At 41.9% G+C, this 22,556-nt stretch overlaps 2 protein-coding genes across 4 annotated transcripts; one reads left to right on the top strand and one right to left on the bottom strand.

Moving 5' to 3' along the window:
* The first annotated feature begins 118 nt into the window (after nt 1–118).
* AMN1 (antagonist of mitotic exit network 1 homolog) lies at nt 119–19,520 on the top strand. 2 transcript variants are annotated; one of them, XM_005482747.4, is made up of 8 exons: nt 119–254; nt 3,057–3,189; nt 5,731–5,875; nt 6,231–6,448; nt 7,840–7,896; nt 9,480–9,591; nt 10,151–10,241; nt 19,284–19,520. In XM_005482747.4, the coding sequence occupies exons 1-7, from the start codon at nt 208–210 to the stop codon at nt 10,222–10,224; spliced, it is 786 nt and encodes a 261-aa protein (XP_005482804.2). In that variant the 5' UTR covers nt 119–207; the 3' UTR covers nt 10,225–10,241; nt 19,284–19,520. The 2 variants fall into 2 exon arrangements, with proteins under 2 accessions (XP_005482804.2, XP_026646638.2); XM_026790837.2 differs by lacking the exon at nt 19,284–19,520 and adding an exon at nt 18,060–18,194.
* ETFBKMT (electron transfer flavoprotein subunit beta lysine methyltransferase) lies at nt 10,325–21,433 on the bottom strand. 2 transcript variants are annotated; one of them, XM_005482749.4, is made up of 4 exons: nt 20,797–21,433; nt 17,593–18,009; nt 14,918–15,048; nt 10,325–14,199 (listed from the first exon to the last, which is right to left on the bottom strand). In XM_005482749.4, exons 2-4 carry the CDS (start codon nt 17,910–17,912, stop codon nt 13,835–13,837), a joined length of 816 nt encoding a protein of 271 aa, XP_005482806.1. In that variant the 5' UTR covers nt 17,913–18,009; nt 20,797–21,433; the 3' UTR covers nt 10,325–13,834. The 2 variants fall into 2 exon arrangements, with proteins under 2 accessions (XP_005482806.1, XP_005482807.1); XM_005482750.4 differs by lacking the exon at nt 20,797–21,433 and adding an exon at nt 19,099–19,223.
* Between the last annotated feature and the right edge of the window lie 1,123 nt (nt 21,434–22,556).

Here is a 22,556-nt window from a genome sequence, read left to right as displayed (position 1 = left end):
GCCCGTTTTTTTTGCTGTGGGGTGTTTCAGCGCTCCAGGCCACTTCGTGAGGCGCTCCCAAGGCGGGCCGGGATCAGGACTACATCTCCCGTCATCCTCCGCGCGCCGCCGCCATCTCGGCACCGACCGCCGGGCCGGGCCGGCTTCCCCGCTCTCCCCGCTCCCCGCCGCTTTCCTCGGGCCCCGCCGCAGTCCCCGCTCCCTGCCATGAGCTGGGACGGCGCTGGCGAGGAAGTCCGGCTCCTCCTGGACCTGTGAGTGCCGCCCCGACACCGACACGCTGCTGCCGCCGCCTGCCCGCCCTGCGAGGGGCTCCGGGAGGGGGGCAGGCCTGGGGCGGCCGCAGCGAGTGCGGGGCGGGCAGGGCCCGGCGGCGCTCGGGAGCTGCGGGAGAGGGGGCGGGGATCGTCTGAGCTGCCCCCTCGGGAGCGGTGACAGGGCCGGTGACAGGGGTGACGAGGTTTGGCAGGCGTGTAACAGGATGTGACACTTGACGGATCCGGGTGTGCAGGGACGGCTGAGGATCTCTGGCTTCTCCTGGCCCCTGAGAATCCACTGAATGGTGTTTTGCTATGAGTTTTTATCCGTGTTGATACAGAAATTGGCTAGAAAACAAAATTTCTTACACAATTTGAAGTATTAGAAAGCAGGCATTCTTTATTGCATAACTGGACACATTTGGAGGATTTTTCCTATAAGTGAGTGTATCCTGACACGTTACAAGATGTCTGTTCCATAGTGCTCTATAGACACTTTACAAGTGCCCATTCCATACGTGTTCTTTAAAGCATGCTTGCTGGCTAATACATAAACATCACTGTCCTTCAACTAATTTTCATGCATCCATGTCTCACTGGAAGTCCTGTTGTTGTGAAATACAAAGCTCTGTTTCCTGTCAGGTACATACAGGCAATGTGCGTATTTGTGATTGTGATATGTGTGGAGACTGACCATGGGACAGTTATAATGATGAATTCTAATAAATAACTGAGCAAAGTGAAGCATGGAAGAAGCCTTTGAATCTGTCCTTTGTTCACAATTAACTTTTATAAGTCTTAAGTTGATTTGAATTAAAGTTTTAAGGTGTTGTGTTTTGACAAAAGTTTTCTGCTTGTAGGTAAGCCATAAAGAGTTTTGCAATCATAACCTTTTGAAGTATAATTTTAGAATATTGCTTGTAGTAAGGATCTTTGAAACTATAGCTTTAGACTATATAAAAAGGAAGCATGCTTATCTCATGCCTTAAAACAGTAAAAAGCAGCTTGAGAAAGGAAGATGAACATCACCTCAAGGATTTATAGTTTTGACCAAGGGAAGCTGGACATCACCGTTATGAGATTTATAGTCCTTGCAATTAAAAGTTGGACTCACATCTGGAGAGCTGGACCTCACCAGCTGGGATACTCCTTTCAGGATGTACATCCTGAGAAGACTAAATCACAATAGTGTACAGAATTGTGATGTAAAAATGGGGAATAGAAACTGCTGAGAAAGCTGAGGAGTACCCCTATAAATACCTGTAACTATTGGTGTGCAGTTGGAGGGAAAACTTCCCCCACTGTACCCAGTGCTGTATTGCTCATACTTTACCATATTAATTAATAAATTGATTGCTGCTTGAATATTGGCCTAGTCAAGCATCTCATTTATAACACTGTGGTCCTAGAGGGTCTGAAGGGGTCTCTGGTGGTCACCAAGTGTCCCCAGCGTTGCAAAACATGACATTGCTTTGAACTTTTCTGGGGACATGCAGTTTCTTCTTGTTACATATCTTCTGCACAAAAGCCACTATATTCCTCATTGTCTGTTTACCCACTGGTTGCAGCTACATTTAGCATCCTGTGTGACTACTTTTTTATTATTTTATGTAATTTGTAATTTAATTTGTATTTATGTAATTTAAGCTCTGTCTTGCAACTCCAAAGGGGAACTGAAAATTTCTGTTCTCCTCATTATCTTCAATGTCAAATTCCTTTGTGTTCTGGAGGAAGTTAGAAACTGCACAGGAATAAAATATTTCATTTGAAAGATAAAAGAAGAATATGTAGCAAAGAGTACAGTTAGATTGTTATTTGTACCTTAAAGCACTGATGATAAGATTATAGTTGCCATGGTGTAGCCAATAAGTGTTTTATAGTTTCCTATGAAGTAGAATTACTGTGAAAACTTCTTTCATTTAAATGATTAACTGTGTAAACTGCAGATCAGTATTGTGCTATGAAAATAGCAAACAGCTTTTTGAAAAGAAGGTGACTTATCTTAACCATTCAAGGTAAATTTAATATGCCATTGTAAGAGTTGGCATAGCTCAAATTGATTTCAATGTATCTGGGTCGGGTTTGGAGCATTCCTTGTGGATTTGAACTAAGCAGTTGGTGCACCTGCTAGAGGTGATTGTCCTACACTGTATGAACTTCAGTTTTTTTTTTTAATGTGCTTTCATGCAGGAAATCTTGCTTCTTTCCTGCCTTAAGTCTGTGCTACCCTTCAGATTATAAAGCATTAATATTTTGACGTCTTTGAAGTTATTATTTGGTGTGAGTTTAATTTCCTGCAGTTTGGTGGCATTCTGATGCCAGACAAAGTTTCGTTGCAAATCCAGTTACCTGTGGGGACTCCAGAGCTGTGGTTATATGCTGAATTTAATTTGGCATTACTCCAGGCTGCTGCTGCCCCCTGCACTCAGCCACTTGTCCTGGCAGTGTTGTTTCTGTGTCCTCAGAGTTCAAGTCAAGGGATTTTCATTCAGATTTTCATTCAGACACTTAACAGCTCACACCGCAACTGCAAATTTCAGAGACAGCTTGAGGAAGGCACAGAAAAAAATGGTTGAGGGGCTGATTTTTGCCCTCAGCTGCTTAGGGAGCAGTTCACAGCAGGATCAGCTTGACCCCAAAGGGCAGCAGCTGAATCAGTGGTAATGTGAAACAGCTGAAGCTGATAAGGTCTGAGGGAACCATAGCTGGGTGCAGAAGATGACAAAATATGGATTGGTTGTTCTAGTTCTACCATGCAATGCCTCTTTTTGACTGTATTGTCATTTTCCTTTATTTCAGATGCCTTCAGTGTTTGACAAAGAACCTTTCCAGATACTCTGCAGATATTAAGTCATTGCCACCCAATATAAAGGATAAACTGATCAAATTAATGAGTAGGCAAGGGCAAATAACTGATGAAAATATCAGTGAGGTAAGAATCCATACTGTCTGTTTTGGGAGAGGAAAGCAGCCTCTCCTGCACGCCAGTCTGTTCCTGAGTGATGTGTGTTTCACGATACTCATGCATAATTTGTTATATATATTATATAAAGGATTTCAGCAGCTTGTTAGAGTTCTTTTGGTAGAACTCTGTTGACGCTAAGCACACAATCTCCATATAATTCATTTAAATTTTGGTTCCTTGAAATATAATGATGGCAGAGCTAGGAATCAATAGTTCAAATTATCCCATCCCTTTTGCACGCTGCTGTGTGTCATTGTTTCAGTAGGACACCAGTTAAAGACATTTCTTCAGCTGTAAATACAGCAGCACATCTGTCTTGTATCTGTTTACTGTTGTCTTGTTCAGCCTCAAAGGGAGGGGTGAGAACTGAAGGAAGCCAAAGGTTGGCCTTGGTGAAAGCAGAAAATTAACAACTCCCTGTGCATTCCTGCTTAGACCTGGAACTCAAGAGACAAATATTCTCAGTTTGTCAGAGTTATGATAGTGGAGCCAAGAGTAGAGGCAGAAGCACTGTGGAAAACTGAGAAACAAAATAATTTAGCTTTAGATAAAATGGTTTTGTGCTTACACAAATTAAGTGTTTGAGTAAAAATCAATTTCTTTGGAAAAATTGACTGGACAAAATCTGGTTTAGGCTAGCTTTTCAGTAAGGAATAATTTCAAAACATCATACTAGGTGATATAATTCAAGCCATGTGATTGTGTGTGTATGAATGCACAAAATCCATCAGGATATTTTTAGCCTGGAAATAAACTAGAGACCTTGATTTACAGATATTTCTGCTGTCTCTTTCTAAAGTCTCCTCTGTATTTGTCTTCATTCAGCAGTTCATCAGTGCCTTCTCTTGGAGCCTGTTTTCCGTGTGAACCTAGGAAATTCTGCTCTGGTTCTTTTTTCATGTGTTTTCCTTTCTCTGTTCTTGCAGTTTTCTGCAATTATACCCTTTGTTGTCATTATTTTCCCTGGGCATATTATACCTTAGCTTTCTTTGCTAGCAGTATCCCATTTAATCATGTCCTTCATGTCTTTCCTGTTTTCCAAGGGTATTTTTAAAGAATTTTGCTTGAAGTTAAATTTTAGTTGAAATTGTTGATCTGAACTTTTGTGTGTACTTCTATTTAATCTCTCACCTCTGTGTTCTTGTCCAAATTTGTGTTACCATGCATCTTTTCCCCCCTTACTCTGCTTTTTGCTTGGAGCAGCCGTCCACATGCATGCCAAACTCCTTATTCTAAATCCCTTTTACCATAAAGTTTTATAAAGCCATTCAGCAAGTGTCCACAGAATATAAACTTGTATTTTTAAATGTCTTTTTTTCTATGTGCTGCATCCAGACAACCCTGTGTCTATCTTAAAATCTTATATATTTGCAAAACAGCCAATTTGCCTTGTAGTGTCTTTATTGTACATTGTTAGAGTGAACAACAGGAGGACTAGGCCTTTAACAAGCCTTTCAGCTGTGCTGTTATCTTTGCTAGTTTATGGAAATTTATGTTTCTGTCCCTGGGAGTTAAGGATGGGAGTGACAAGCTGAAGGGAGTATCTGGCTGTTGTTACTAAAATCTGTTACCTTCCACTGCTTTGGGTCCAACTTTTATAAATGTTCTCTTGGGAAAGATTTCCAAAAATTCCAGTCTGGGTCTTGTGGGAGTGAAAGATCCCATTTAATGAGGAGGGAAGTTCCTTCTAAATATTACTCTTATTTGTTATGCAGGTTGAAGTTTTGATCAAAGTCAGTGTTTTTTGTTTTGCACTGCAGATTTCTGCCCCCAGAGTTTCGCTAGCAAGTGTGAGGGCATTGTCCTGGGTACACAGGTAGCAAGTGAACCACCAAGATTGTATTTCCATTGTTTGAGTGGCAGTATCAATGTGTTCCTGTTCCATGTGTCACAGAAACAGTTTGTGCTGTGGGAGCTGAACTGTTGCACAAATGGAGCAAATTTTCTTTGGGTTTTAGTTCCTGGGTTTTTGGGTTTAGGACTGGTAACCCTGTCACAGACATATTATATGAAAATTTCTTTTGCTAGGATCTTTTCTCCTGAGAAGCTGACAGGCCTCAGAAAAGAAATGTAAACATTGATTATCTGCTGCTGTGGAATGCAACAGGTGCATCTGTGATTGGTTCCATGTGGTTGATTCTAATTAATGGCCAGTCACAGTCAGCTGTGTCAGACTCTGGTCAGTCACAAGATTTTCACATCCCACTCTTTTCTATTCCTTTGCTAGCCTTCTGATGAAATCCTTTCTTCTATTATTTTAGTATAGTCTTAGTATATAATTTTCTTTTAATATAATATATATAATAAATCAGCCTTCTAAAACATGGAGTCAACATGCTCATCTCTTCCCTCATCCTGGGTCCCCTGTGAACACCACCACAGTAACCCCACCCTCTACTGCAAACTTGTATGTGATGTGTAATCTTACAAGTATTTGCTATAAAATTGCATAAAAGTGTGTTTGATGGCAAAGCAGAGATTGACTGAACTGGTGGGTTTTCATTTCAGGTGTTGCACCCTGCTGTGGAGTCTCTGGACCTCCGAGACTGTGATATTTCAGACAATGCATTATTGCAGCTTTATAACTGCAAGCAGCTGAAAAAAATCAACTTAAATTCTTGCAAGGAGAACAGATTTGGAATTACTTCAGAAGGTGTGTTATCTGTGCACAGATAACTGGGATCTTAATTCTGGCTTATTTTTCTTGTTAGATTGGAATAAATTGCAAAGAATATATCTAGGGTAAATATTGCTTAAAAACTAAATCCCCAGTGCTATCCCAGTACTAATTAACAGTCTCTCTGGTGGTGTAAATTTCAGGCCTAGAGCACAAATTATCTTAGGAGAGAGCTATCAGGTTACTCTCCTGCTAAAACCCCGCTATGCTCAACATGTTTTCCACTTTATCCTAATTATTCCTTCCTCAAAACCTGTTCAGAGCCTTTGGACTCAGCATGGTGGCTATGTTAGAGAATGAAAAACTCTTTCAAATGTTGTTTTTTTGGCAGGAGTCATAGCACTGGCCTTGTCCTGTCCCTACCTGCGTGAAGCCTCTTTCAAAAGGTGCTGTGATATAACTGACAGTGGAGTTCTGGCTCTTGCACTCAACTGCCAATTCCTGCAAATAGTCAACTTGGGCAGCTGCTCAGGCATCATGGATGCATCTCTGCAGGCACTGGGAGCAAACTGCAAATTTCTTCACAGTGTGGACTTCTCATCTACTCAGGTAGCTACAGTGGCACTTGGCCAATTGACTTTTGTTTGTTTCTTTTTTGAGATTGTCATGATAAAGTTCAAAGGGGATTGTTGTAGCTTTACTCTTGACAAGATTTAGGACCATAGTTTATTTCTAATTTCTGCCTCTTAAGGAAAAGGAAAGGTATATTTTGTTTATTAGTGACTGGAAAAATACATGTTTTGGTATTAGAGCATGTATGGTGAACTAGAGATAAACTTTTGTTAAAATCTACCTTGGAGTTGTTTTTAGCATATCTATTTAGTGCAATAATTTTCTTAAGTTGTAAAGTAATCCAAAATATTCAATTTAAAGCAAGTAGAATCTTGGACAGATAATTGGCTGCTTTCATTTAGGACAAACTGATGTGGGTAATAGTCTAGGATGTCAAACAATACAAGCCCCTAGTAGGAGTAAACACTCCATAATTAAATGATATTTTAGGAGTGATTGTGCTTGTCAGAGTTATATTACAGAATCAACACTGAAAGAATGACATTTTAAATGTCAGAAATGGCAGGGAAGAAGATTTAACAACAGTGTTTAGCATGAGGAGGGGGAGACAAGCTGCAAAAGCAATCCTGTAATGTATTTCATAATTACAGGGAGATAATGAAGCGAGGGAAAGGTTTTTTGCAGTAAGTGTAGCGTTCAGTTGACACTGATGGTGAGTAATTATGTTGAATGTGAGTCCAGTACTGAGCATTCACAATGAAATGTCAGTCTGGAAATCATATAGGAGGTTCTTATTTTAGATGCTATTCTTCTTTTGATTTTTCTAGAAGTAGGGTATCAAAAAAGTCTTAATATTTCATTTGGTAATTTTTATTTATTGCCATTTTAACTTTTATTTCTCCAGACTTACTTCACTGCTTTTTTATTTCCTTGCCTCTCTTCCTTTATCGAAAACAGCTGTTTCCCTGTGTGTGTTTTAAATGAGGTAAAAACTTCCTCAGTAACTACATGTTGACACTTTTTTTTAAACTTTTCTGCTATGATTACTTTTTTCCCCAACCCAAATTGGTCTAGGTAGAGCAGAAATGCTTTTTAAACCTATACATTTCAAGTGCTATGCTCTGACCATATTAGTGTACCCACTGTTAAATGAGACAAGGAAGCTGCAGAAATAACAGTTACACAGTTGGAATTATCCTTGCAGAAAGCCAGGCTGGATCAGGTGGCAGGAAGATGAAGCAGTATTTAATAGAGTGAAAAAAATCCCACCTTGGATAATTTTCTCTAGTAGTTTAGCTGGGAAGAAAAAAATGTAGCTTTAAATGTGTTCACTGACTGCGGGGAGTGAATAAATTAATATGATTTTTGCATCTAAATAGCTGTGCTTGAAAAAATTGAGCTTTAATCCATTGTGGTTTTTCCCTCAGGTAACAGATGATGGCGTTGTAGCACTAGTGAGTGGAAGATGTTCAAAAAATTTAAAGGTAACTGACTTAACCTAATAACAAAGGGCTGAACAAAGGAAAATACCTGTATTTTAGAATTATAATTACTATTATCAGCAGCATCACTTAGGAGGGAGGGTTTTTACTGACTGACTTTAATTTCTGTCCTCTTTCAAGATCCTTGGAGTTTATAAATTTGAAAGACTTGGCAATAAGACAATGGCTTTTTTCTTTTATCCTACAATCTCCAAAGTATATTTTACCAAATCCTAATTTAACTAGATTTGATGGTCTTTTTTTCCACATTTCTTCTTACATGTTCTCATTATTGATCGTTAAGGCAATTCAAAAGCAGGGAAAAAAAGTTGGTAATAACCTGTTTTGTTATTCTACTTTTCATTTTTTCCTAGCATGTACAAGAGGCAGCAGTTATACAGTTGCAGAGAAATTAAGAAAAGAGCAGGGCTTAGTCTGATCTTAAAGAAGTTCTTTGATTTCTTTTAGGAGCCATGTAGATAAACAGAAATACCAGAAACTTCAGCAGAGGCTGTTTTGGGAAAATTGGGGAAACACCAGAATTTAGTTTGGGTTCTGTTCTCCTGGAAACCAGTTGGTAGGAGAATGTCATAGGCAAAGTGATGGGACTCAAACACCATGGAATCTCCTTGAAGAGTTCACTCAGATGTCCCGAGTGCTGTGTGTGTGTTGGGAAAACTCCCCTTTGATGTTGGAAAAGATCAAAGTTTCACAGATATGGATGCTTGGCAGAAAGCTCTCTGAATGTAGAACCTGAGAACAGAATAGAGATGGAAGCAAGTTTTGATATAGAAGAACAATAGATGTCTAAATTGGGAATTGGTGAGCCATTTGTTACTGGACAACTAAGAAAACAAAGGTTGAGTCAAGCTGGAAGGAGATTTTATGGCTAGAGCAAAGGATTTGTTGATCACAAACAAAAAAGATGTTTTTACCAAGCAGAAATAGGTCTTAGGAAAAGAGGAAAGATACCATGGGTAAACAAACATGCCAATGTGGCAAGTAGAAAAAAGGTCTAAGAATTTTCCACTGCAAGAAAACAGAAAAACAACTTAAAGCTGAAACTGTACCATACTAACTCATGTGGTTGGATAGTAATGACTGTAATGTGGTAATGATAGTAGTTGTGATAGGCTACAGGTACTAGTAAAGGTATTGTGTATGATGCTGATTGGTTGTTATGTATTAAGATGCTCAGCAAAGAAAAATCTGTAACACATCGTAACCAGAACTAAAGGGGCTTCAGGCTTGCCTATAGCTGTAGCTGGCAGCTGTGGGCATGGCTCTGTTAGCCATGAGACTGCTGTAACATCTCCTATGCAATAAACAGCATTTTGAAGAGCTGCCTGGAGTCCCACATCTCTCATCTCAGGCTCTTACACTTTGTTTTTAGTTTGGCCTCTTTACAGAAAAGCTGTCTTATTTTTCCTCGGGGTATTTTCCTGCTCTGCACAGGACCACATATGAGGTCAATGCTATAATTCCTTCTGGTTGGGGATTTCTGAAATGGGTTGGGCAAAGGAAAGCTTTGCCTCTAAAACTCTGGCTGCTCTGATAGGCTCTTGTCATTCCTGTTTTCCTAACAGGAGATCCACATGGAGCGCTGTGTGAATCTGACGGACATTGCTGTCGAAGCTGTCCTTACTTGTTGTCCCAAGATACACATTTTCCTGTTCCATGGATGCCCACTGATAACAGGTAGGTCTAATCACAAGAAGATAATTACTTGCTAATCAAGTGCTTTCTGAAAAGCACACTGTACTCCATAAGTAATCCCAAACAAATAATGACTTACTGGATAAAATAATCATCATACACTGAGATTTCACAGCAAGCTGAGAGTTTTGCTTTGAAATGTGGCAGCAGCCTTCAGAGAGGTGATTTTTTTTTTTTTGTTTGAAAATTGTGGGTTTTTTCCCCTTCAGCATGCTGATGAAGACTCAAAGACTTCAGAAAAATATTAGCATCTTAATCCCTTACTCTATTCCAGAAGTGGAACAGCACCCATTCAAGAAAAGTGGAATGGAGTAGGACAGCCTATGGGTGTCTTTTACAGTTGGTGATGCTTTACAGTTAGATGATTGGAAAAAGAACCAAGAGGGTTTGGATTACTAGAGATGTATCTGAAATGTGATATGGTGATAGCAAAATAAATATAAATGCAGATATAGAATTTCTTTACTGTGTTATGTGCCTATTCCAAATAGCACCTTTATATTCTGAATGAGTAACAAGAAATTCCTTTGTTGTTTTTCAGATCGGTCCCGAGATGCTTTAGAGCAACTCATCATATCAAACAAAATCAAGCAACTAACATGGACTGTTTACTGATTATTTATCCTGTATAGGTGAGTGTCGAGTTTACAGGTGGAGAGCTCCTTCAGTAAACAAGCACCTCGGAGAACTAGCTGGTGACTTTTGTTCCAGTAGGTTGCATCCCTCCTGCTTCCCACTGGAGGTCTCCGTTGCCATTCCAGTCCTTGCCCATGAGCCTGGGCTTCCTCATTGACTTTCCTTGGGGCCCTGTATTTGCATTGACCATTAAGAGCAAAGTTAAACTATAATTAATATTACAGGGCTGTTGCTCAGGCTTCCTGAAGTGCTGGATTTGGCTGCTACTTAGCATCCATTAGCAATTTAGCCACAAACCCAGTTTAGGTAAGTGTGTGTTCTGAGTTTGCATTTTGGGATGGTACTTAAAAGTACCCAGTTCAAATCTAACATTGACACACAGCAGTGTCTGTGAAGTTGGGAGTTGAATGTAAAAAAAAGCAGCAGCCAGAACTGGTGAATGGAGGTGGCATTAACAGTGAGACAAATGTACTTGCAGTAATAACAAAGAATCTCCTTTCACCGTGTATGTTTGCTAGGTCTGGAGTAAAAAACATAGGTACCTTTATTGTGATGTTACTGATGCTGCAGGTTTCTGTTCTTACTTACCATCAAATACTTGCTGGATTTTTACACATCCTGAAGTACAGCCTGTGAATGTGTGAACATAAACTTGCTTTGGAGTTGTTATGGTGACTTTACAAATTTCAGAGTAGTAGCTGTGACCAAGAAACAGGATTTTATACATGGGCAAATATTTAATTTGACCTGGCTTTTGCCTGTTTCTACATGAAAATCCTTTTAGGGAACAAAACACTGGTACTTACAAGCATATCTGTGAGTGAAATAGGACCAAATGTAGTGTCTGAGCACATAAATCTCAGGATGGTAGAGTGTGTTCTGCTGCATGCAGTTCATTACATATTCAGCAGCCCCCAGAAGCTGAAAATATAAATAAATTTATTGTTCAATTATAGTAATATTAAAAAAATAATTTTTGAACTGTAGAGTTTATTACATGATGGAGCAGTGCTCTCATCACAATTGTAAGTCATGTTCCTTGGCTTTCTTGAACCAGCATAACCTCTAGTCAGAGTTCTAGGGTTTCTGTATGAAGCTCCTTAATGCCAGCCATTTCAGCTTTATAAGGGCATGGAGCACACTGGGTTCATCCTCTGGATCTGGAAGTAGAAGGGTTTAGCTACAGTGGTCTAACATGGATTTGATGACATCTGGAAACCTAAAGAGTTTAGGCAACCATAAGGAATATATTTACTTTAGCATTTAACTCTTGTCATAGCCATACCTAAGTGTTGCAGAAATAAACCAGTCTTATATTAATGTATTTAAAGTTCAGGCCTAATTGCATGGAAGGTAATTTTTGTTGCCAATATTAAATGATATTATGATGTCTGACAATAACCTTTGTTCTTCTGTTGATTATATGGTTTATGAAAGTGCAAGAGTATTTAGAAAGGTTGTACAGGTGTCAGTAAAAGCATATTTTTCCAAGACCAGCACCTAAATCCCTTAGTCTTGTTGCATGGCTCAGCCAGTGATGAATATTTTCCTGTGATCTCTGTGGATGTAACTGCACCAGTATAAACCATTGGTTCAAGGAGTTGATTTTGCCACAGTAGCCACAAGCATCTGGCAGCTGTTACTGCAGCAAATCCTTGCACCTGATAGAGGCCTAATAACCTAATCTACCAGGTTTTATTTCCCTTTTTTTTTTTTTTTTCCCTGAGGAGTAGTTTATTATGCCCTGTGGTATCCCTGGGATCAATCAGGACCCATCATTCCTTTGAACTCTTGGACAATAAATGTGTTGCACTATTTTTGATATTGAATCATACAACTGTTTAGGCAGCTCTGTGAAACAATGCTACTGCTAACCTCAGTGGCAAAGTTGTCCTTTTTCTCTGTACTAAAATAACCTTGGATTTATCATGTTGAAGGCAAGTGCAGCTTATACTGTGTCCTTAAGTGTTCCTGTAGATTTACCATCTTCCCCCTACAGCCTCTTCTCAATGTGTAACTTAGTGGTACATCCTCACCTGGTGCTTAAAAAGCTGTTCAACACTGCAACGAGGTAACACTGTAATTTTAGGTTTATTTTTAAAGTTACTTTAAATCTTTCACCATTAGAGCTTATGTTTTTAGTATTTGCATAACACTGCTGGAATGTGGTTTTGGTTCACAGTAATTTCCAACAAATGTTTACAAGTACTGGGTGAAGTGGGAGAAGAACCTCATGGCTGTGCTTGCCACTTCATATTCTCTATTGTTTGGACATTGTTCTTGTTGTGAGCCTTGCAGAACATTCACATATTGTTATGAAGATTAAAGTTTAGAAGTTGGCTGTTTGGATAGTTCTGAAAACTTGCTGGATTATAGAACCATGTATGTCTGACTAAGCTCCTAAACCTCCTACTTCATGAATGCCATGGTTTTCTGAGTGAGTACCACACACTATTGCACATTTGTAAGCTTTCACTACAGCACCTGGCACCACTATGGGCTGTGGTGCAGTTATAGCTGCCCATCACTGCTTGTTCAATGACTGACTGCTTAAGTTGACACTTCCTCTAAGACTGCTCTGAAAAGATTGGTTTCTTCTTCAGATGGCGACAGTTACAGCATCTTACCTGAGGAACAGGTTTTTTTTGTACCATGTTTGGCAGATGAAACTGGTTCTTAGTTGGCAGATAAAACTGAGAATGATTCTGGAGTTTGTCCAGCATCTCCTCAGGAGAAGAGCAAAATAATTATATCAGACTTGCATTCCCTGTTTTTATTTCATTGCCCTCTGTTTGTCACAGAAGTAAAGACCTCTTCATCCCCCAGCAGCTTCCTAAGGTGACAGATTACCTGGTTTACCCTTGCAAAGGGTAATGTAGGGAGTGTAGATCATTTGACCCTACTCTCAAGGGAACAAAGGTACCCCATAGCTGGTACTATTTATTCACTTTCCATTTATTACAGCTTTTACACTGGCTGGCAGTCAAGAAGCAGAGTTTAAATTTGGGTGCAACTCCTACATAATCACTCTGTCTGTTTCAAGGAAGAGGAAATTTTTATTATAGAGGGAAAGGGGGAGATTTAAATTAGTTACTTTGACATTCAGAAGAGATACCCAGAAAAAAAGCAAGGCACTTCAAGTTGAGCATATTATGAGCTAAAAATCTAGTGGAGAATTTTATGGAGGACAGCAATAATTTTCTATATTTAGAAATTTTCTATAAATAAGCTACAGAAGCCTGTAGAAGCAATGCAGTAGTCCTTCAGCCACAACCCTCTCCCCACAGCAGTATGTTGGACATCCAAAACATTTCACAGTAATGTCAGCAGGACACAAATACCCATGGGAAGCATCAAGCATGCAAACTCCTACGTGTAAGTTGTCTGTAGATCTGCACTTCAGTGCAGGCCCCTTTGAATACAGTTTGCATGTAGCTTTTACATCAAATTGAGCAAAAGCCTCTGTGAGTATGATTGAAATCAGTCCAGTGGAGGTACAGTAAGCTGCTTTACTGTTCAATTCCCATTTTCATGTTATATACCTGCAAAATGCCAATCAAGTGAGACAAAATCCCATAGGAAGGCAGCTTCAAGAATCATCTAAGCTGTTTGAGGGCTGATAACTCCAGACAATACTTGATGTTAGCCCATAGTTTTCTTGTCTTGTAGACTCAGGCAGTGAATATTCTATAACTTTGTGCAGCTGGCTGTGAATGCTGTGGCTTAAAAACTGATGTCTGCCAGGGTCACCAATCAGCACTTCAGTCTGGTGAATCCTGATGCACTTCTGCAGCCAGTGATGCAGACCATCAGCAAGTTGTTCATCATAAAACATATCTCCTAGAACTATGAGGTCCCAGTTGCCAGCCTCTGAATTAATGATGTTCTTAATGGTGATGGGGAAGGGATCCAAGTGGTTCAGTTCACAGTTCAAGATCATTGCCATTCCTGCAACTGAAGAAAAGTCAAAGTAAAATTAAAGTTACATTTTAGGATTCTGTCATTCAACCCTCTTATGTATTTCTGTGATGAAATTTTTAATTTTCTTCTCTTAAATGTTGTTCATCCTGTCTAGGGTGCTTCCACAGTTTTTTATTATGAGTCAAAATCTAGCATGAAATGATGAAATTTTCTCCTCGTTACACCATGACACAGGGAAGAAGTTTTCCTAGAAGGGATACCACTGGAAACCAATCATGGAATTGAAGTAGAATATATTAACTGCCTTAATCTATGGATATACTTCTAATGAGTAATTAAATGATGAATAAACTGTACTCATAAGTCAATTAGGGAAAGGCAAAGCCTAAAAGAAAAAGGCAAAATCTAAGCCTTGATGTACATGAAAGTACAGGAAAATGCTGTGGTCCTACAGAGAAGCCAACTTGCTGCTTGTGCTTGGAGTTCTCATCCAAACCAGCTCTGGTGGTGTATGGGCAACACTTGGCAGAAAATTTGCTGTTTGTTCTAAGGAGCTATGGAAAGATACCTGGGCCAAGAGAGGCTGGTACAACCCAGCTTCCAGTATTGGCAACACCCATTCCTCTTTTTAGCATTCTTAGGAGTCTGTTTGGAACTTGAATTTTTCCCAAATGGAGCAAAGAAAAGTCTGTGTTAAAGGTGCTTTAAAAATGATTAAGTATCTTTACACAGAGATGGAAAAAAGCCTTACTGGGGTCAATGTCATTGGCAAGGACTTGGGATGCACCACTCATCACAGCAGCTATGGCTGTTGCTCCACATCCACTTCCAAGATCCAGAACCGATCGCCCTTTAACCACACGTGGATTATCTAAAATATACCTGAAAAAGAAAAGCTATTAAAGCCATGAACAAGATCAGGCAAATTTCTCAGATTTACAGTACACTGCATAAGAGTTTCTTGCCAAACATGTAATGAAATATGGTACCTTAATACTGTTCCACATGTGCAGCTGCCATGAAACTCCTTATTTGTCTCAGATGATACAGAAATCAAGAGCCATAATTTTTGTCCCTTAGTGTCCTCCCCCACCCACAAACAAAAAGAAATTCAGCCAAGTAAGCAACATTTTATGTCAATCAGCTCCTTCTCTGACAGGTGAGCTTATCTGGTAAGTAGACACTTCTAGGTAACTAGAATTCATCAGAATCCATGAGAAATAGTGAAGTAAGGATTTGGAGAAATTCAAAACAATCTGACTGAAAAAAACATGATGTGTTCATAGTGAATACGGTGCCCACCACCAATCTGAAACACTGCTTATGCAATTGCTTGGCAGAAGAGGATTTTCTCCTCTTTCTTTTCCTGAGCCATGCAGATAAAGATGCAAATACGTTGAGACTGCTTAGTGTTGTTCCTGAGTAGCAATGAGAAAAAGAATAGAGCTGTGGTGAGCAGAGAAGGTATCTTCATCTAATTGCTGACACCTGCCAAGAGAAATCCTGAAAAACTTCTAGGCTGAAAGTGAAGAACTGACAGAAGGCAAGTAGCAGTTATTGTTAAATACTATGAACCGTATTGTAACTGTTGCAAAGTGTTCAAAACTTTAACAACTGCCATGAAATTCAATTTGCTGCCAAGGGGAAAGCCCCAGGTGTCAGGGAGAAGAGCACTGGGTGAAATGAATTACTGCAGACTGCCATAATTTTACTATCAATTTCCATAACTACTTTTGAAGTAGAAATAAGAATTCTACATTTGTGTTACCTTCTGGCAGGGAGAGTGATGGCTGACTCTTCACAGGGGTCAGAGGTGAGCACAACTTTTGCAGGGGGACTCCAGTGCAGATGAGTGTCACAGAAATGTTAAGACTGGTGTGCATTGGGAATGGATGGATGGAAATGTCTGGGCCTGGAAGCACCAGCAGCAATGGCAGCAAGAGGCTTGTCCAGTGCATGACATTTGTGTCCAGGCTCAGCAGCTCAGATGTTTAACAGCATTCCCCAAGGCCATCACTCCTCTAAGTACAGCCCCCACTTTACCACCAGGACCAAGGATAGGCATGGGATCTCCACAGAAGTGCTGTGTTTCTCCTTTCTAGGAGCCCCTCTGGGATTGGCCATGACTTTCCATTAGTAATTTGTGTAGGGTGTGATGTGGCCCTAATGCTGCAAATGCCTTGCTTCCAGCTGAGTGATTCCTGAGTTGCTGCTGCTGGTTGGGTGACTCAGGACAGCTGGATGCTGCTGTGTCCCCTGGCACAGTGCACACAGTGTCTCTGCCCTCCTGGGTTAATGAGCAATCTTTAATTACACCAAGAGTAGTGTGAAATAGGAGATTTCTGATGCTGTGGAAATGCCAGCTCTGATAGGAGGACAGTTATATGGAGGCAACCATATGTTTTTGTGCTCCCTTTTCACTCTTCCAAATTATGCAACTGATTTCTGACATTTCTTAATACATCAAACCAGTGCATAAACAGTAAGACAATAAAGTAGTGAAATGCTAGATAATTATTACTGCTACCCAAATATCCAAGTATATGAATTATAAGAAAATTTAGAAATTAGCTAATCTATTTTATATACCCAATGTTTAGGAGCACTCTAGTTCATCTATATGGCATAATCAACTCATAATTTAACAGTAAGACTCATCTTTTACCTGGTCAAAACTGCCTTCTTATTTATGCTCTCTTGCAGAAAAACAGTAACGCCCCAATTCAGATTCTTCCCTTTCATCTATGTGGGGACTCTCTGACAGCTTGTTCTCTGCTGTAAAAATTAAGATTTTTTTTTTCTGCTGTTTAAATGAGAGATTTGATTTCACAAAATAAAAGAACTCTAGTTCTTCTGAATCAGGAACATGTAAAGACATTTTGACAGTCAGCAGCCAAAATCAAAATGTGCCTTCTGATGTGACTAAAAGCCATAAAAGGTCACAACAATAAGGCTGCTGAATCCTAGATGAGGAGAGTTATTCAGGCTAACCAACACTCCAAGTGCATCAGCATTAAACTACTTTTCTCAACAGACCAGAGGCACATCCACACTCCAACAAAAAACCCATACACTTTATGACAAAATTGCAATCCTGTTGTTTGGAGTGATAGAATTAAACACCTCACTAGGTTTTCATGACATATGCAAGCCCTTTCATGGATCCAAATTCAGCCCTGTTGCCAGCACATGCATAGCCATGATTATAACAAATTTCTATTTAAAAGACACAAGTTATTTTACACAACAGGTGCTGAACTTGCTGCCAGCCAGCAGGGACTGGGACACTCCAGTATAAGCAGAGAGGAGGATGAATAACGCACCTATAATAGGCAATCACACATCACTAGGAATTGCTAGAAACAGAGCCAGGTCTGACATCCTGGCACACTGCACTTATCAGCTGTGGTGAATTTTGCTGCATACCTGGAGAGGGCTTGGCCTCCTGGCCAGTAAATTGCCCAGAATGGGTCCCCATAAGGCCACAGGTCAGGTTTCTCTCTCCAGAACCTGCAGCGGGGCGTGAGCAGGCGCAGCCGGATCTCTGGGGTGAGGTGCCCACTGTTGGTGACCTCGGTGTTCTCCTCCAGAAACGCTCTCACCTCGGGGGCCAGAGCCTTGCCCGAGCTCCAGTGGCAGCAGCGCTGCCAGCACACAGAGGGGCCTCCCCTCCTGCTTCTCCACACCTTGGCAAGGGTGTTCTGCCTGCCCAGGAGGAGGAGCCACCTCCAGCCACGGAAGGCCATGCTTGCCCAAGGACACCAGCCTTCCTCAGCAGAGTTCGGAAGAAAGTTTGACACTAACTCACAGGATGTTGTTGTTCATAGTGATGGATGACAATTCCTGAAAGGAGAAAAATGCTATGTCAGTGATGTTTCTTCTGTGACTTCAAGGCTTTAAGAAGAGGAGATCCCTGTGCTCTTGTGCCTTGCCCCTGCCCAGTCTTAAGTCTGAAAGAAGTGGTATTCAAGGAAGAAGCTATCAAGAACCCATTCAGAAGAGTACTCTGAGCTTATCCAGTGAGAAACAACCAGTTAGTGGGACAGCCAGCGCTAAAAATTGATTGTGCAACCTTTTAACATCTCTCTCCCTCTGCCCTCAAGATACACACACAGCAATCTACTCCCATTTTGGGTTCTTCCACTGAATCTTCAGATTTTGCAGAAGACTCTGGCATTGCAGGGCCTGTGGACATAGCAGTGGTTATCACTAGGTTGTTTGAAGAGACACCATTAACTACCTTTTTTATAATGGTGATGAATCCTTACACAAAAGCATTATTTTAAAGGCATTCCTCTCTCTCCTTAAGATTTATCAATCTGCCAGCTCCAAAATTGACAAAAATAGAAAAAAAATCCAAAACTGATCTTAACCAGAGTAGTCCTAATTCACTGCATTTCAGCCAGTATTTTAAAGGATTGGTTAGTCTTATGGTGCAATAGTCTCATGTGGATGCTGTCAGTTGTAGAAGAAAGCAGACCTCCATCCCTGTAGCCCACTCTGAGACACCATATAAACATGCTCTAAGCTGTCTGAAGAGAGGAACTGAACCCAACACATTTAAATTAATTTTTAAGAGGTGGACAAACATTTGGACTGGATGGCCTTGCCACACCACTCAAGGTGTGTAGCACACTTCACACAGGTAATGAATAAGGAATGAAAGACTGGTGTGTAAGAGTTTAGATTCATTTAAGAATCAAGAGCATGGAGAGTGGAGAGCCACGGTACTACATTGATAGGCAAAGGAAGAGCCTCTCAGCACTTTATCACCAAACCTTCTCTTGCAGACCCTGGGCCTTTCCTACACTGATCTTGAGAGTACACTCAGCAAGAAGGGGCCTGAAGGGAGAGGAAATGTTTTCCATCCTCCCTGCTTAGATCTCCTTCAACTCATCCATTAGTATTTCCATATGCTTTTTCCTTCCTCACCTTACTCTCCAATTTCTTTTCAATAACTCAGACTTCCTTGCTTCAGGGCACGGCTTTTGAACCTCCCCTGAAACTGATGACCAGGGAAGCATTTCAGGCCCGTGCTTCCACAACAGCAAGACTGCAAGTAGAAACAAACAAGAAACTGAACTCGTTGTTTTGTAAATGTTTTCTCTCTTCTGCAGTGGTTTTCACGAACCAGCAGAATAATGCATGAAGAAAAACAACTTTCATCCCAGTCCCAGCAATTTTTCACAACAACAGAATCATGGACAACTTCAAGCTGTGCAGGTTGTCCTTAAAACTGGACAAAGGCACAACAGGAAGAATATGTCAGTGAAACAGTCTTAACACTTTAATTAGATCAGTTTTTCTTTATTTGTCTGTATCTTTAGAATAAAATTCATCGGTGTTTAACTGTATTTTTGTTGTGTGCTGGCCTCTGCTTTAAGTACTGGCTTTAGTTTCATCACTTGCTCAAACATTAAGCTGTGAACTTCACACTTCGCTTTTTAGGCTGATATTCCTACTAAATCTTGCTTAAATCATTGGCTAAAGGCTTTATGTTTCTATTACAAACAAATACACATGGTCAAACATTTTGCATTTTTCCACACTGGAGAATGCCATTCAGCAGAGTCCATGTAATTAATGAATGCAATTAGCAAATGCCTTCCTTCTTGAAGGCAGATCTCTATAATCCTCATCTGCCTAAGGGAAGCATGATGTTAACTGCAATCAATTGGAGAGATGAGATAAATCTTGTCAGCAAATGCTGTATGCTGGCTTTTCTCCACGAATTGCTGCAAATTAGCAGGGCTGAGATTCTGTGGTGTTTATTTTGCATGGCCTGTCACGATGGTTACTCTCCTGAAATTAATGTCGGTACAGAAACACCTGCCAAGAGCTCAGCATTCAAGATGCCAAACTGAGCTTAAATGCTTAGTGAGGGAAGGCATCATGGACATCCATCCCTGTGTTGACTCTCCTGGCCCATCCATCTTATAGGGAATAAACCCAGGATGGATAACAGGATGGATATTCCTGTGTATGACGCTCCAAGACTGTCCATCTTACAGGGAATAAAATGAGGCTGGATAACAGGATGGATATCCCCGTGTTTGACACTGCTGGCCCATCCATCTTACAGGGAATAAACCAGGATGGATAACAGCATGGATATCCCTGTGTTTAACACTCCTAACCTGTCCATTTTACATAGAATAAAATCAGGGTGGATAACCTGCATTTGACACTACTGCCTGTCTTACTATAAATCAGTGGGTGAGTAGAACTTGGACCAGAAGACAAAACCTAGCAAAACACATATGAAAAACCTCACCTCCCCCTCGCCCCCGGTCACAAAAGAAAAAAACCAAAACCCCAATTTCTATATTTCTATGCAATTTAAGCTCTTTTTTTTTTTTCTTTTTTTTTTTTTTTCTTTTTTTTTTTTTTTTTGGCAGAAAGAGCCGTCCAAAACCCAAGCACCCGGCTCCTTCCCCTTGGGGGATGCCAGCCCTCCCCGCACGCCGCCCGCGTCGCGGGCCGAGCGGAGCGGCCGGGGCCGCCGCGCCGCCCTCGCCGCTCTCCCAGCAAAGCAGCCACAGGCCTCGGCAGCACGGGCAGCTCCCGGCCGGGGCAGGGGACAGCCGGGCCCGCTGCCCGGCCCGATCGGAGCTCCCGGCCCGCACGTACCTGCTGCTGCCGCCGCCGCTGCGCCGGGGCCGGGCCGGGCCGCGCTCCCGCCCGCCCGCCCTTAAAGCGGCAGCGCCGGAGCGCCCGGCCCCGCCGGCCCCGCGGCCTCCGCTGCAGCTCGGGCCGCTGCTCTTCGCCGTCCTGCCCCGCTCCCAGTCCGCAGCCCTGCTCGGTGCCTGGGCTTGCTCCGCTCCCGATGCGTTCGAAAGGCTTTTCTGAAAGACGTGCGTCAGTGCGAGCGAGCCCTGCGTTTAAAAACGCTGATAAAAATCCGCGCGGGAAAAGGAGCTATAACACACGGCCCAGCTGAGCGGCAGGGAAAATGAGGGGTTTTTTTGCCCTTCGCGCATCAGATCAAGGGCGCTGTCAATGCGGTGGGGGCGAGGGAAAGCTCTCCAGCCTCTCGGAGATAGCGGCAGCTCCCACAGGCAGCGCCCAGGGCCGGCTCTGCCTCTGGGGCGAGTGGGACCTCTCCCTGCTCCTCTGTTGTTCCATGTCCCGTTCGCATTTCTGCTGCTCCAAAGATCCCTTCTCTTCTCTCCCCAGAGCCTCTCTGGAGAGAGAGCACAGGAGAGAGGGGCCTTCCCACCCTGTGTTGTTGCTGTCCCTCACGAGGGCACAGCTCGGTAAGGCAGGTAAGGCACACCTACACTACAAACGCTGGTGTTTCCTCCGAGGCCTCGAAGTGGCCACATTTTCACATGGCAGTGACTGGGACTCATTGGTGTGGGACAAGGAACCAAACCCACATGCACCCCCTCCAATTCCCCAGGTTTTGAGGTTCACAGAGATGTCCTCAAACGGGCTCACCTCCCTCTGAGACCCCTGTGACTCTCCAACAGCTCCCACCTTGTCTCTGCTCCATCTCCAGTCCCATCTGCTGGGATTTAGGGAATACAAGCAGTTTCTAAAGGTTCTCTACCTCCCCGGTGGGACAAAGTGTACCAAATTTCTCGCGCTGCGTTTTTGAAAGGCTCCTGTGCATTGCCCGAGGTGATGATTCTGCAGCACTTGGGGTACCAGGGGCTTAAACCGGGCGATTCCTGAGCCCCAGCCAGGGTCTGCCCAAATCTCTGAGGTTACGAGGCCATCTAGTGATCTGCGAGCTTGTTACAATTAAAATGTACTCTCCGGGGTCGGAAAGCTGCTTGTGAACCAGGATCTCCCCTTTAAATGCGGGTGATGTGCAGCCTCCCGAGAGAAGGTGACCCCTGCGTGCTGGGCAGTGGAGTGACCAGGACAGAAGCTGGTGTCTGGTGTCCTCCTGCCACACGAAGGAGCCTGGAATCCACAGACATGTTCAACTACAGAGACACTTGCATGCCTTTTACTCTTCTGAAGCAAGACCCTCACTCAGTCTTTTTAGAAATTGTATAAACGTGGACCTTTGTGGTTTATTTGGTGTGGACCAAATAAATTATTTATTTAATGTGGACATTATTTCTTGGGGCCCCCAGGGGAACTGTGAAGTTTCAAAGGATTTTCGGCAGCTCTTGCTGGTCCTCTCCAAGAAGGTAGATGTTGAAAACACTCATAGCACCCAAAATTGTGAATAAAACATGCAATATTTTGTGAAATAAAAATTGTTAATAAAAACTTGTGCCCTCTAGATACTCACCACCATGCTAGGAATGAAGAACTCAGTGATGCTATCAACATCAGCTCAGGATGCCATGGAAGATATGGGGCCAGGATGCTGACAGGTGATGATATAGCTCTACCTTGCACATTTTATTTTATGCCTGACATGGTTCTCAGGG

The sequence above is a fragment of the Zonotrichia albicollis genome, chromosome 4 (genome assembly GCF_047830755.1).
Source record: "Zonotrichia albicollis isolate bZonAlb1 chromosome 4, bZonAlb1.hap1, whole genome shotgun sequence".
NCBI lineage: Eukaryota > Metazoa > Chordata > Aves > Passeriformes > Passerellidae > Zonotrichia > Zonotrichia albicollis.
Note: the sequence above shows the minus strand (reverse complement) of the source record. Positions and strands in the feature narration are given on the sequence as shown.

What these genes read in the sequence shown, in the direction of transcription:
- AMN1 (XM_005482747.4), top strand. Translation starts at nt 208, where the DNA reads ATGAGCTGGGACGGCGCTGGCGAGGAAGTCCGGCTCCTCCTGGACCT. An exon ending in GTCCGGCTCCTCCTGGACCT is followed by an intron (nt 255 to 3,056) that starts GTGAGTGCCGCC and finishes CCTTTATTTCAG; the next exon opens with ATGCCTTCAGTGTTTGACAA. An exon ending in CTGATGAAAATATCAGTGAG is followed by an intron (nt 3,190 to 5,730) that starts GTAAGAATCCAT and finishes TTTTCATTTCAG; the next exon opens with GTGTTGCACCCTGCTGTGGA.
- ETFBKMT (XM_005482749.4), bottom strand. Translation starts at nt 17,912, where the DNA reads ATGGCCTTCCGTGGCTGGAGGTGGCTCCTCCTCCTGGGCAGGCAGAAC. An exon ending in GGAGGCCAAGCCCTCTCCAG is followed by an intron (nt 15,049 to 17,592) that starts GTATGCAGCAAA and finishes TTTCTTTTTCAG; the next exon opens with GTATATTTTAGATAATCCAC. An exon ending in TGCCAATGACATTGACCCCA is followed by an intron (nt 14,200 to 14,917) that starts GTAAGGCTTTTT and finishes ACTTTTCTTCAG; the next exon opens with TTGCAGGAATGGCAATGATC.